Here is an 11,942-nt window from a genome sequence, read left to right as displayed (position 1 = left end):
AGATACCTACATAATAATAAAGGATAACGGGATAACTAATTGAGACTAGTCCCCATAGTAACAAAATGATGATCTTTAAAAAGAGCTTGCGAACGACATACGGCTGGTTGTTATTGGTCGATTGGTAGGTACAATCCGCCCGTCATTCTTTATGTGAAAAAACTCATCAGAAGAGAAGGCGCAATGTTTTTACGCATAGTAAAAAATAGATAGAAGGTATTTCTCGAGCTTAAAGCTTTAAAAGTATGGGATAAGGGGTTCTGGCATAAAAGAAACAAAGTTACGACGTAACATATATTTATAAAACTGGGTCAAAGTGTCAAAGAAAAACGGCCAAGTGCGAGTTTGACTCGCGCACTGAGAGTTCCGTACGATAGTTTTTCTTTTAATTTCATCATATGTAATTTTACATAAAATGTATGTAAAAATGTTAACTATTCGGGAGCTTTCAATATAATGGCAACATTCTAAAAATCTACGTCACTCAATACGATACGAGACGTCATGAAGGATGCACGAAGGTCACAAATAAATGAGGCATTTTATTAATGAAAACTATCAACTATACTTTCTATTAGTTCCTTGCTCTTCCTATATCGCAATCGCGAGTAAAGATGATATCACGTCAGTGCGCAACCCGCTAAAAAGAATCAAATGTGTTCGCAGAATAATAACCTCAATGCGATTCACAGACTCCGACTATAAATTACCAACGCGCAACTGGCAACATTCAACCAAAACGTCAAAATTATTATGACGTTTTGTTTTTCGTTGATTCGCGAATTCGTTTGGAGGAAGTGGATTATTTTACGATATTAATCTTGTTTATTTCGGCTGAAAACCGCAATGGCTGCTGAAATTAAGCCTGCACCGAGAACACCTAACGATAGGTTCTCCACGACTAAGAAACCGGCGCTATTGAGTAAATTAGAAGGGTGTACGGATGATGTCAATGCCGCTGTTGTGATACCTGGCGAAGACGGAGTAATTAGCGTTTGCGATGATAAGTAAGTGTACTGAGTCATCTGTATCAACAATAAAATTGTTCTTCCTCCTGCCATCCAATAATACACCTGTTACTATGAATGGTTTATGAATACTGTTGATTTCTCTTCCATTTCTGTGATCTAGTTAGAAACCTGTTTATATTATAAGCCTTTATATTATATTTTTCTGACGACTCGATTAGTCTGCCACACTAACGTGAAAAGGGTTATTTTACTTCCTACGGCTTATGCCTCCTGACATATACACTGTCAGCATGAAAATAAAATACTGTCCCTGGCTTTCATCACAAAATTTGTATCTTCACATTAAGTCTATGTTTCTTTATGTATTTAATTTTCCAGGACAGTTCGGGTATGGCTCAAGCGAGACTCTGGGCAGTACTGGCCCAGCATATGCCAGTACATGCCGTCAGGATGCACATCCATGTTCTACACACCAGAGACACGCCAACTGTTTATTGGACAGGAGAATGGCACCATTTCTGAGTTCACACTGTCTGTTGACTGCAACAGAATAAACCCTGTAAGTAACTAGGTAGCTTGTCTTACATAGAGGTGTTAAAATTTTACATAATTGACTCTAATGTGTATTAACTCATATATATTATATCATAATCCTAACAGTACACAGTACATGCAGTACATAGTTGACTTGTTATTTCTATTAGAAGATGTAACTTAAAATTATTTATTCCAAGGTGAGGTACAAATTTGCATTTATAAAATTCAAATGTTGGATAAGAGTAATCAATGTAAGTCAGGGTCTTCAGTAAATGAAAAGAAATTTTATGAAACATTACAGCATTAAAATAGAATAAGGATTAAACAATGAATTCCATTCTTATAAATCCTTTACATTTGTTCATTTCAGCTCTGTTACAGTAATAAAGTGGGACAATAGACTCCCTTAGGCCAACAATGAAAGGGCAGAGCATTGTTTCTCTTTAGGAGAGTCCTATATCCAGAGCTTATCCAGAGTGAATAATTAACCTATGTAACTTGCATAAGAAGAATTTGTTAATCATATATATATATAAAATTAGTGAAAGCTTAGTGCTTTGAAAGACTATTTGCTATTATTCACATGATTCCTATTGCAAGTTCAAGGCAGTATATCAAATCCTCATCACAAAATCAATAACTTCCTTTACTTTTCATTCCAGACCAGAGAATACCTGGCACACATAGCGCGGGTCACAGCCGTAGTGTTTTCACTAAGCTGTGAGTGGGTGTTGTCAGTGAGTCGAGACAAAGTGTTCTCGTATCACTGCAGTGAGACGGGGAGGAAGATTGGAGGATACTCCTTCGAGGCTTGGTGCACTGCTTTACAGTATCCTTTAAAACATTTACTTGATATGAGTTGCTATAATATGGGGCATTAGTCAGCTTGGCTGATTGTACAGATCCATATTTCTTTAAAATATCTTATTTATTGCTGATGTATGGTTACATACATACATATGAGTCCATTTCTATTGTATCTGTATATGTTCTTAATTTTATCAGTACTGTAAATAAACTAAAACAATACCTATTGATACTGTATTGAACCATGACATGCATATTTTCATGTCTTTTGATCTAAACAAATATATTTTTGATTCTGGCATTTTACCAATACAGCTATCATTTCAGAAGTATTTAAGGACTTACACTGAAGCTTGAAGGTGGCAAACTGTGTGAATCAAGTCCTTTACCCTATTATAAACACCCTGTATACATTATAAACCTTACTCTTCGTTACATCAGTAGATATACTTTTACAAATATGAATGTTTGGGATAAACATTTCATAATAATGAATTATGGTTTATTAAAACGAATGATATATTTCCTAAACCGGTGTTATCAGATTCGACTCTCAGTCGAAGTACGCGTTTGTGGGCGACTACAGCGGGCAGATAACCATGCTGAAGCTAGATAATAACGGCGCCCAGCTAGTCACCACGCTGAAGGGACATACTGGGTAAGATAGAGTACCTACTCTTTACTTGTGCACCAACTAGCTGTCGCTCTGCTTCGCCTAAAAAAGGATTCCCGTGGGAATTCCGGGATTATAAGTAGCCAATGTGGCAAACCAGATTGTCAGATTCCTACAAACTTAATTTCATGAAAATACTTTTTGCAGTTTTTAAGTGAAAGATTAACAATAATTTTGACAATATTTCCCCTTTTATCTACTAGTTAATTTTTATGAGCTGTTTCTAAAGAGCCTTGGTGATTTGTATGAAAAAAATATTCTAAATATCAGTGTAATCAAGGCTGTATGGTAGTCGTTAACTCCTCGCAATTAAAAGTGACCGTAATTCAATTTCAAACTGTTCTTTAAATTGCATCATATTTCCAGGTCGGTCAGAGTGTTAAACTGGGCACCACTACATCAGCTCCTGTTCAGCGGTTCCTTCGACCAGTCCATCATAGTGTGGGACATCGGCGGACAGAAGGGCACGGCCTATGAACTGCAAGGCCATAGGTACGTCTGTATCCTACTTATTCATACACTAATTACACTCGTGACCATGTTACCAAAAAACGTACCACAGTGTGGAAAATAAGATATGAAGCAATCAGATTCCTAGGAACAGTCTGGTTTCTTTTACACACCTACCTACTAAAAGGGCCTTAAATACCTTGTGCATTAGAGATCTATCTATCTATCTATTAGTTCAACCAAAGTTTTCATTCGATTTCGATGTTCCAAAGCTGAAGTTCAAAACAATATCCGTAGGTACTCTATCACCACGATTCTCTCTTAACCCAACCCCCCCCCCCCACATTCCAGTAACAAAGTAACCGGCCTCTGGTACGTGGGCAGCTGCGAGCGGCTGCTGTCGGGCGGCGAGGACGCGGCGCTGGGCGTGTGGGAGATGGGCGTCCGACGCCGCGAGACGCCTGCTTGGCGCGAGTCGGATCTGTGCCAGGTATTGTGGTGTTTTATGTGTATACTCGGTCCATCTTAGTATTGGTTTTTTGACATTCGAAATTTTCGACCTTCCATTGATAAGCAAACGTCTAAAATACAATAATATAGTGGAAGCTCTATAGTTGGTGGTATTATGATGGTTATTATTGTTATTAGACTGCTGTGTCAAAAGTCAACAACTAATCCCTTGTTATGATCTAACAGATTATGGTGAAATTTGACTAATTTGCTCTGTGTACATGTAAAATACCTTAGTTCAGGCGTGAATTTTATTATTTCTACTTAGTATTTTAGAATGTTAAAGGTGTAAAAATTTACATAATGTTATCGTATCTTATCTCAGATGTGCCGCGCGCCCTTCATATGGAATGTGAGGGCTATGATGGAGAAGAAACAGCTGGGTGAGTTGTGTTCAATTGTTCACCTATCGAAAAAGTAGTAAGTTAAATATTTGAGCGACTAAACATATTTTGATGAAACATGATTTAAAGACTCTCGATAAAGACACGTATCAAGCAAAAAAAGGAAATCGGAACTGGCTTAGAGTTGCAACCAAGGTTGAATCGAATCGTCAAATGCTGAATATAAGTCATTCCCTAATACCACCACTAAATCCAATCTCTACCGGCTCTCCTACCCTATAAGTTTTCAGTCTAATGGATTATCATCTATCAGAAGTTATAACTCCAACCCTGAGCTTTTATGATCTTTCATCTATCACAAGTAATAACCCCAGCCCTTCTCCGCAGGTCTCCGGCAGCACCACTGCCGCTGGTGCGGCGCGGCGGTGTGCGCGGCGTGCTCCCCGCACCGCCTGCCGCTGCCCGTCATGGGCTTCGAGTTCCCGCAGCGAGTGTGTGCCGGCTGCTACGATACGTTGAGGAATGAGCCGTAAGTCCGAGTTAAAGGGTTCATTATTTATTGTAGACCGCAGTAGACCAGTGTGAGCGAAAGAGCCGTGAGTCCGCAACATAGGTTCATTATAGAGGACACCAGATTCCGTCATGTAGTAGGTATATCAATAATGATTGTATCAAAGTGGTGACCCCGACGTGATGGGCTTCGAGTTCTCGCATCTACGATACACTGCGCAATTAGCCGTGAGTCCGAGCTATAGGGTTCATTTGATAGTAGACCAGTCTCGCTATAGGGTTCATTATTGAGTGACGTGCTCCCCGCACCGCCTGCCGCTGCCCGTCATGGGCTTCGAGTTCCCGCAGCGAGTGTGCGCCGGCTGCTACGACACGCTGAGGAATAAGCCGTAAGTCCCTCATAGGTTAATTATTAATTGTAGACGACAGTAGACCAGTCTGGGCGACGTGCCGTGGCGTGGAATGAGCCGTGAGTCCTCAATATAGGTTCATTATAATGGACACCAAATACTTTCATGTAGTAGGTGTATCAGTAATAATTGTATCAAAGTGGTGACCCCGACGTGATGGGCTTTGAGTTACTGTAGCGGATCTGCGTCGGCTGCAGCCGAGCTATAGGGTTCATTTGATAGTAGACCAGTCTCGCGTATATTATATAGGGTTTATTATTTATTTATTTATTTATTTATTAAGGAACACCAACAGCATACATATAGAACAATACAAAGGTATTTCTTATTATAAAATACTGATATGTATGCCTCATTATAGGTATCCACATCATTCTTAAACGATACTACAACACGATAAGTTAAGTACTTAATCTAAACTAAAGACTAACCTAAACTAAAGATTAACCTAAAAATGTGAAAGATAACAGTAAAACATTAATACATTAATCTAACATAACAATGTGAGCAAAAAAGTAGAACAGAGATGTAGGTATGAACCCAATAAATATTATTAAGTGGCGTGTTCCCCGCACCGCCTGCCGCTGCCCGTCATGGGCTTCGAGTTCCCGCAGCGAGTGTGCGCCGGCTGCTACGACACCTTGAGGAATGAGCCGTGAGTATTATGATTGTATCAAAGTGGTGACCCCGACGTGATGGGCTTCGAATTCCTACAGCGGATCTGCGCCGGCTGCAGCCGTGAGTCCACGCTATAAGGTTTATAAATTGATTGAAACCAAGACAAAAGAAAAGAGAGTGAAGACCCCGCCGTGATGGGCTCCGAGTTCTCGCATCACTACGCAATTAGCCGTGACTTCGAGTTATAGGCTTCATTATTGAACGTAGACCACCAGGTCGCCAGTATTGTTTGTAGACCACCAGGTCGCCAGTATTGATTGTAGACCATCAGAGCTGGGAGAGTTTGCATATAATGGTAGCTACACGCACTACACTACCTCCGAGCCATACAAATGCGCGTTACTTTTCACTGATCGAACGGTAAAAAAACCAATAGCTGAAATACTGTCCGCTACTCTTTTTATGGCAGTAATGTATCTAATAGTGAACTAAGGCCATCGCCAACCTTCAAGCCCATTCAAGACCAGTCACTAACCATTCCCTCACTCCCTCAGGCGCGAATCGCTAGCCTCATTCCACGACATGAAGCACGCAGTCGCCTCCCTATTCGTGGACGAAGCGACCGGTCGCATGTGCACCGCCGGCAAGGACCGGGTCATCAAGCTGTGGGACATCAGCGTGCTGGTGGCACCCGCCCCCAAGCCCACCACCAGCGACCAATAGCAGACCTCGTGAGTGACGTTCAGTCCACACGCCGTGGAATTCTTCGATTCGAGGTTCACTAAAGTTTTGTGATAGGTTTCTGAACGCACGGTGGCACGGACGTAGAATAAGGAGTTGGGTGAAAAAAGGGTTTATGGTGAATGTCCATATGCATGCGGCAAGACAGTCTTTTGTTTAGATTGTTATGGGTTATCGTATGGACATTTGTCTTAAAGCGGGAAAGTCGTCTTAATAATACTATTGATCTATGAAGTGGGCGCGCATATTGATTTAGGCACAGATCTAGAGAGCGATTGTTGGTGAGGCATAGACGACTAGGTGTGAGAAATATGGTGCTCATCCAACCAGAACTTGGAATAAGAAGTCTAGAGATTCTTTAGAACAACAACTCTGCTTTAGCGTATGAACCATATTGATGTGGTAGTAACAAAATGGCGGCAGTCACTTTAATTTGATTGGTGAACAGAACTGTTACGTATCCGTGTCACCTATAGTGTTATGTGGTGTTATCTTTATAATCGAAACGTGCGAGCCTATTATCCAATAATTTGTGCCTGAATATTGTATTTAAAAACTTTTAGTGAAACCTTTAATAAAAAAAAAACATTTCATAGTATATGTAGATTGTTGTTTTTCGGCTTAGCTAGAGAGAGAAATCGTTGGAAATTAAACTAACCAGATCATGTATCCGTATAGTAAATGTTTAACTTAAATATATACTAATACTTATAAATTATGCATGGAATTGTGTATCAATATATAAGTCTCTACAATAATCTTAGAGAAGGTTATTTAATTAGTTTAACTGTCGATGAACTAAGACTGATACTTCCTAAAGGTCTCTATGCATGGTCAGAAGGTGAAATACTTTATTTACAGCTGCGACCATTGTTACAACCGGGTTAGGGTTGTAACATTATTTTATTTATTTATGATACTTACAGAATCTGAGATATGCTGCTTTTGTAGACAGTCATAGAATATTGAAGCTCGGTCGGATAGTTTAATAACTTGAATGCTGTTACTGTAGATTACTATGTATGTATGTCGTGCGTTTTAAATAACATGTTTCGATATAGTATAAATATCTTTGAAATTATAGGTTTTAGCGTATTGTTTTATTATTGATTCATTTAAATAATATATTTGGTTGAAGTTTATATACATATACCGTATTTATGTATGAAATATTTTTTAATTTTTTACTGTGTCACTGTCATTAATTCGGTTCGTAAAGAACGTACGGTATTATGTTCGAAACAGTGATTCTGAGGCGACATTAATATTATCTGAAACTTAAAGTTTCAACTTGTTTTTTTAAACAAGCTATTCTATGCTATGGGCTATTTATAGCTCAGCTTATTTTAGCTATTCAAGATATATTTGTATCTCACACGGTTTATTACGGATACTGAGTGTAAAGACATACTAATTGATAAGAAAAAAAAAGGAACCTTATTTTATTGTAACGAAGAAAAACACTGAGTAACTTTAACGGTGTGGACCAAAAAAATGTTAACATTACTAGTGTGTAAATTATATAAAAATCAATTACAAAAACACATTAATTTAACTAATCCATTTTTTTTAAATCTAAATCCACAGTGTCTGAAACAAGCGTCACGCAGTTTTTGTAGGTATTTAATGTCGTTATTCATATTTAAAATGAAATAATATACTTAAAATAAAAACTAATTGTTGTGCTTTTACTTAAGTGTTTTGCCAAACATTAAATATTAATGTACCTAATCATTAATACGTACTTGGTTAACGTAGAATCATAATTTTACTATATTACTTATGCTCGATGGGTATTTTAATGCTACAGTCATCGTTATGTTAAGGTAGACCAATACTGTCACCAAATAAAATTATTTTATTATTATAATGTATGATAAAGTTTCTGTTCATATTTTGAAGAAATATTAAAGCAACGAAACAAACGGTCCCCGAAAAAAAGCCTTAATTTCACATTTATAAGGTCCAGTATAAATTTAATTCAAATATGAACAGTAACTTGATACTTTGTATTCGAATTATTCCTTTTGTTATTAAGATAAAAGAAATATATTTTTTTATTTATGGAGCTTTTTTGTTTGTAAAATAATACTGTAAGATATAGTCACTGTAATTATCTAAAATACTATACATAGTTCGCTTAAAGATTTCTATGCCAATAAAAATAATTTAAGAAATGAGCACTGTTTTTTTAGTACACCATCACGTATCTAAACCTTATCTACTTAGAAAGTCACTAATAAATACCTGCTACTTATGCAAAAATAATCGTCACAATTTCACCACAATCACTGGTATTGCACAGCCCTAGAGCGAGCGACCGTCGCGCCGAAATAGCTCCGAAATGCTCAGAAAACGACCAACTTCTAGTCTTCCTCTTCTCAGCCAGGGCAGGTGTACGACCTTCTTGGAACACAAACTTGGCCGTTGAAGGCTTGGTCGTCGGGGCACGTCAGGTAGGTCTTGACGCCTTCAAGGCAGAAGTAGTAGCTTTTGCAGTCCGTCCCTGGTTGTAGGTAGAAGCCGTCGGCGGGGCACGCCCCCCCCTCGCCCCCCAGGGAACCGCGGGGGGGAGCCCCACACCGGTGCAGCGCGGGCTCCACGCACGAGCGACCGTCGAAGATTCGCCCCCCGTTGCAGGATAACGTCGCGAGGTGGTCGCCGCCCTCGCAGTAGAAGTACCTGAGGAAATGCAATTGGGGTTAGGTATTTTCTTATAACATTTTGGGTAGTGCCTATGTATTTAGTACTTATAATAGTAAGGCCCGGGTCTCCTATTTACTCCGTAGGTCGCGTCAAGTGTCACCGCCGTAGGCCGCGTCACGATTTTCACTACGTCTATGCGTCAACGTCGGCGTGTGAGGGAGACCGCATCAGTACATTTCTATAGTGAGCATCGTGACGCGGCCTACGGCGTGACGCTGGACGCGAACTACGGCGTAAATAGGAGACCAAGGCCTAAGGCCTGAGTCTCCTATTTACTCCGTAGGTCGCGTCAAGTGAGGGAGACCGCATCAGTACATTTCTATAGTGAGCATCGTGACGCGGCCTACGTCGTGACACTGGACGCGACCTGCGGCGTAAATAGGAGACCAAGGCCTTAATGTAGATGTGACAAGGGTGTTTACCTGCGACAGTTGGACTGGAACTCGGGATGGTAGCCGTCGGCGAGGACGGCGCAGGCCTGGTCGCGCTCGCGGCAGGCGGCGGGCGCGGGGGCGGGGGCGGGGGCGCACTGCTCGCCGGTGAACACCTGCCCCGGAGCGCACGCGAACAGCGCCTTGTCGCCCGCCGCGCACGCGTAGTAGCCGCGGCAGCCCGCGTCCGCCGCGCGGTACCGCCCGTCCGCGCGGCGCCAGCACGAGTCCCGTTCCTGGCTCGGGCACACGTAGCTCCCCGCCGCCACGCAGCGCGCGCCGTCGAACACGCGCCCCGCGCCGCAGCCCAGCAGCGTGCGCCGCCCGCCCGCGCAGTGGAAGTAGCGCGAGCAGTTGGACTCCAGGTGCTGGTACAAGCCGCTGGGCCGCATGGCGCACTCGGCGGCGGCGCGCGGCGGCTCGCACGGCACGCGCGCCGCGTCCGCGCAGCCGCCGTCCGCGAACACCTGCCCGCCGGGGCACGCGCCGCGCGCCGCCACGCGCTCGCGCCGGCACTCGAACCACGACGCACAGTCGCGCCAGTCCCGGTGCCGCCCGTCCGTCAGCCCGTAGCACGGCGAACGCGCGGGTGGGGGGCAGGACGCGCGCGCCGCCGCCCGGCACCCGCCCGCCGCGAACAGCATGCCCGCCTCGCACACGCCGCGCTGCACCACGCGCCCCGCCGCGCACACGAAGTACTCGCGGCACCCCGTGGAGTGGTCCGCGTGCGCGCCGTCCGCCACGGCCGCGCACAGCGACGCGCACGCCGCGTCCGCGCAGGAAGTAGCGTCGCCCACGGGCAGCGGCGCGGCGGCGGAGCGCGGCGCGGGGCAGCGCGCGGCGCAGGGCTCGCCGCCGCACGACAGCACGGCGCGCAGCTCGCCGCCGCGGCAGCGCAGGCGGCGCCGGCATTCGTGCGAGGCGTCCGGGTAGTCGCCGTCGGGCAGGCCGGCGCACAGCGGCTCGAAGCACGTCCCCGCGCCGCGCGAGCACGCCTGGCGCTCCAGGTCGAACCACGCACCGGGCGGGCACGCGCGCTCCTCGCTGGAGCCGTTGTGGCAGCGGTAGTAGTGGCGGCAGGCGGTGCCGGGCGCGGCGTAGGCCCGCTGGTCGCCGGGGGCGCAGCGGCGGCGCACGCAGGGCTGGCGGCCGCGCGGCACGCACGCGCCCTCGGCGGGGCTGAAGGCGCGCCCCGCGGGACACGCGTAGCGCGCCGTCCGCACGCCGCCCGCGCACCGGTAGTACTCGCGGCACTCCGTGTCGTAGTCAGCGTGCAGGCCGTCCAGGGTGCAAGGTTCCGAGAGAACACCTGAAAAAAGCAACAAATTAAGTAATTGCTCAGTTTATTATCTATTTGTTACAGCCTTCAGCAATGTCAAACTTATAATAAACAGTAGAGCTTACTATTGACAAGTGTTGCGTGTATCAACACCAAGAGAGCAGCGGGCAGCAGCGCGGCGCGGACAGCCATGGCAGCGTCAGGGAGGCGCGGCGGCCGGCGCTCGTCTGTCTGGTCTCCGCGCGCCGCCGCCGCCGCCGCAGCTCCCACACTCACCTGGCTATAATAAACACTCATATAAAATGTTGAGCTTAGAAGTGACGGGATAGTTTAATCGGATTCAGTCTCGGCCGCGATAGCTGATAAGGCTCGTCGTGAGTCAGTGCGGGCCGGATGCGCCTCGCCGCCGCGCCGCCTCGCTCGCAGGGAAAATGACCGAGAGGATGACACTCGGTGACCTCGACCTTTACTCTTTCGAACGACACTACAATAGAATTATTGAGGCATAATATTATGCTGGCATTATTTGTGATCACGATCGCATCCGGGTAAATCAATAAATGTAATGGTCGTGTTTATTTAGGTACTCGTGAAGTAAATTAACTTGGGTATAACAATGAATAACAACTAAGCAGATAAATTGTGAGATTACATTTTCATAAGTAGGTCTTAACTTTATGGGTGGGTCCGACTTGCACTTGGCCACTATTTATTCAATTAAATAAACTTGTCTATGGGTTGGTGTAGATGCCTTATATGAAGTTAGAGAAATTTTAGAATTCTTTGTATAATATGAATTTAGGTCTGAGGGGGCTTTAAATTATTATCACCTAGCTAAGAATTGCCTACCTCAGTAACTTGCAGATTTTACTTAAAAAAAAAAACAATTCTACAAAAAATGCCTATTGAAGCTCCTTAAATTCCCAAACGGGCTTGGATGGTATTTATAACTTTT

At 44.2% G+C, this 11,942-nt stretch overlaps 2 protein-coding genes across 2 annotated transcripts; one reads left to right on the top strand and one right to left on the bottom strand.

The window, feature by feature from the left end:
• Positions 1-750: 750 nt before the first annotated feature.
• On the top strand, positions 751-8,751 carry LOC105386919 (WD repeat and FYVE domain-containing protein 2). Its single transcript, XM_048632353.1, has 9 exons — positions 751-1,007; positions 1,350-1,530; positions 2,171-2,337; positions 2,860-2,973; positions 3,355-3,480; positions 3,790-3,928; positions 4,274-4,331; positions 4,680-4,821; positions 6,385-8,751. Exons 1-9 carry the CDS (start codon positions 847-849, stop codon positions 6,551-6,553), a joined length of 1,257 nt encoding a protein of 418 aa, XP_048488310.1. The 5' UTR covers positions 751-846; the 3' UTR covers positions 6,554-8,751.
• Positions 7,886-11,650, bottom strand: LOC119694548 (platelet endothelial aggregation receptor 1). Its single transcript, XM_038121087.2, has 3 exons — positions 11,113-11,650; positions 9,700-11,017; positions 7,886-9,253 (listed from the first exon to the last, which is right to left on the bottom strand). The coding sequence occupies exons 1-3, from the start codon at positions 11,282-11,284 to the stop codon at positions 8,953-8,955; spliced, it is 1,791 nt and encodes a 596-aa protein (XP_037977015.2). The 5' UTR covers positions 11,285-11,650; the 3' UTR covers positions 7,886-8,952.
• Between the last annotated feature and the right edge of the window lie 292 nt (positions 11,651-11,942).

Source organism: Plutella xylostella, chromosome 4 (assembly GCF_932276165.1).
Source record: "Plutella xylostella chromosome 4, ilPluXylo3.1, whole genome shotgun sequence".
Classification (NCBI taxonomy): Eukaryota; Metazoa; Arthropoda; class Insecta; order Lepidoptera; family Plutellidae; genus Plutella; species Plutella xylostella.
Note: the sequence above shows the minus strand (reverse complement) of the source record. Positions and strands in the feature narration are given on the sequence as shown.

Bases quoted from the DNA above. Each gene is read 5' to 3' on its own strand.
- LOC119694548 (XM_038121087.2), bottom strand. From the start codon at position 11,284: ATGAGTGTTTATTATAGCCAGGTGAGTGTGGGAGCTGCGGCGGCGGCG. The intron at 11,018-11,112 runs GTAAGCTCTACT...TGCTTTTTTCAG, and splicing joins ACACGCAACACTTGTCAATA to GTGTTCTCTCGGAACCTTGC. The intron at 9,254-9,699 runs GTAAACACCCTT...GCATTTCCTCAG, and splicing joins TTCCAGTCCAACTGTCGCAG to GTACTTCTACTGCGAGGGCG.
- LOC105386919 (XM_048632353.1), top strand. From the start codon at position 847: ATGGCTGCTGAAATTAAGCCTGCACCGAGAACACCTAACGATAGGTTC. The intron at 2,974-3,354 runs GTAAGATAGAGT...TCATATTTCCAG, and splicing joins ACGCTGAAGGGACATACTGG to GTCGGTCAGAGTGTTAAACT. The intron at 3,929-4,273 runs GTATTGTGGTGT...ATCTTATCTCAG, and splicing joins GCGAGTCGGATCTGTGCCAG to ATGTGCCGCGCGCCCTTCAT.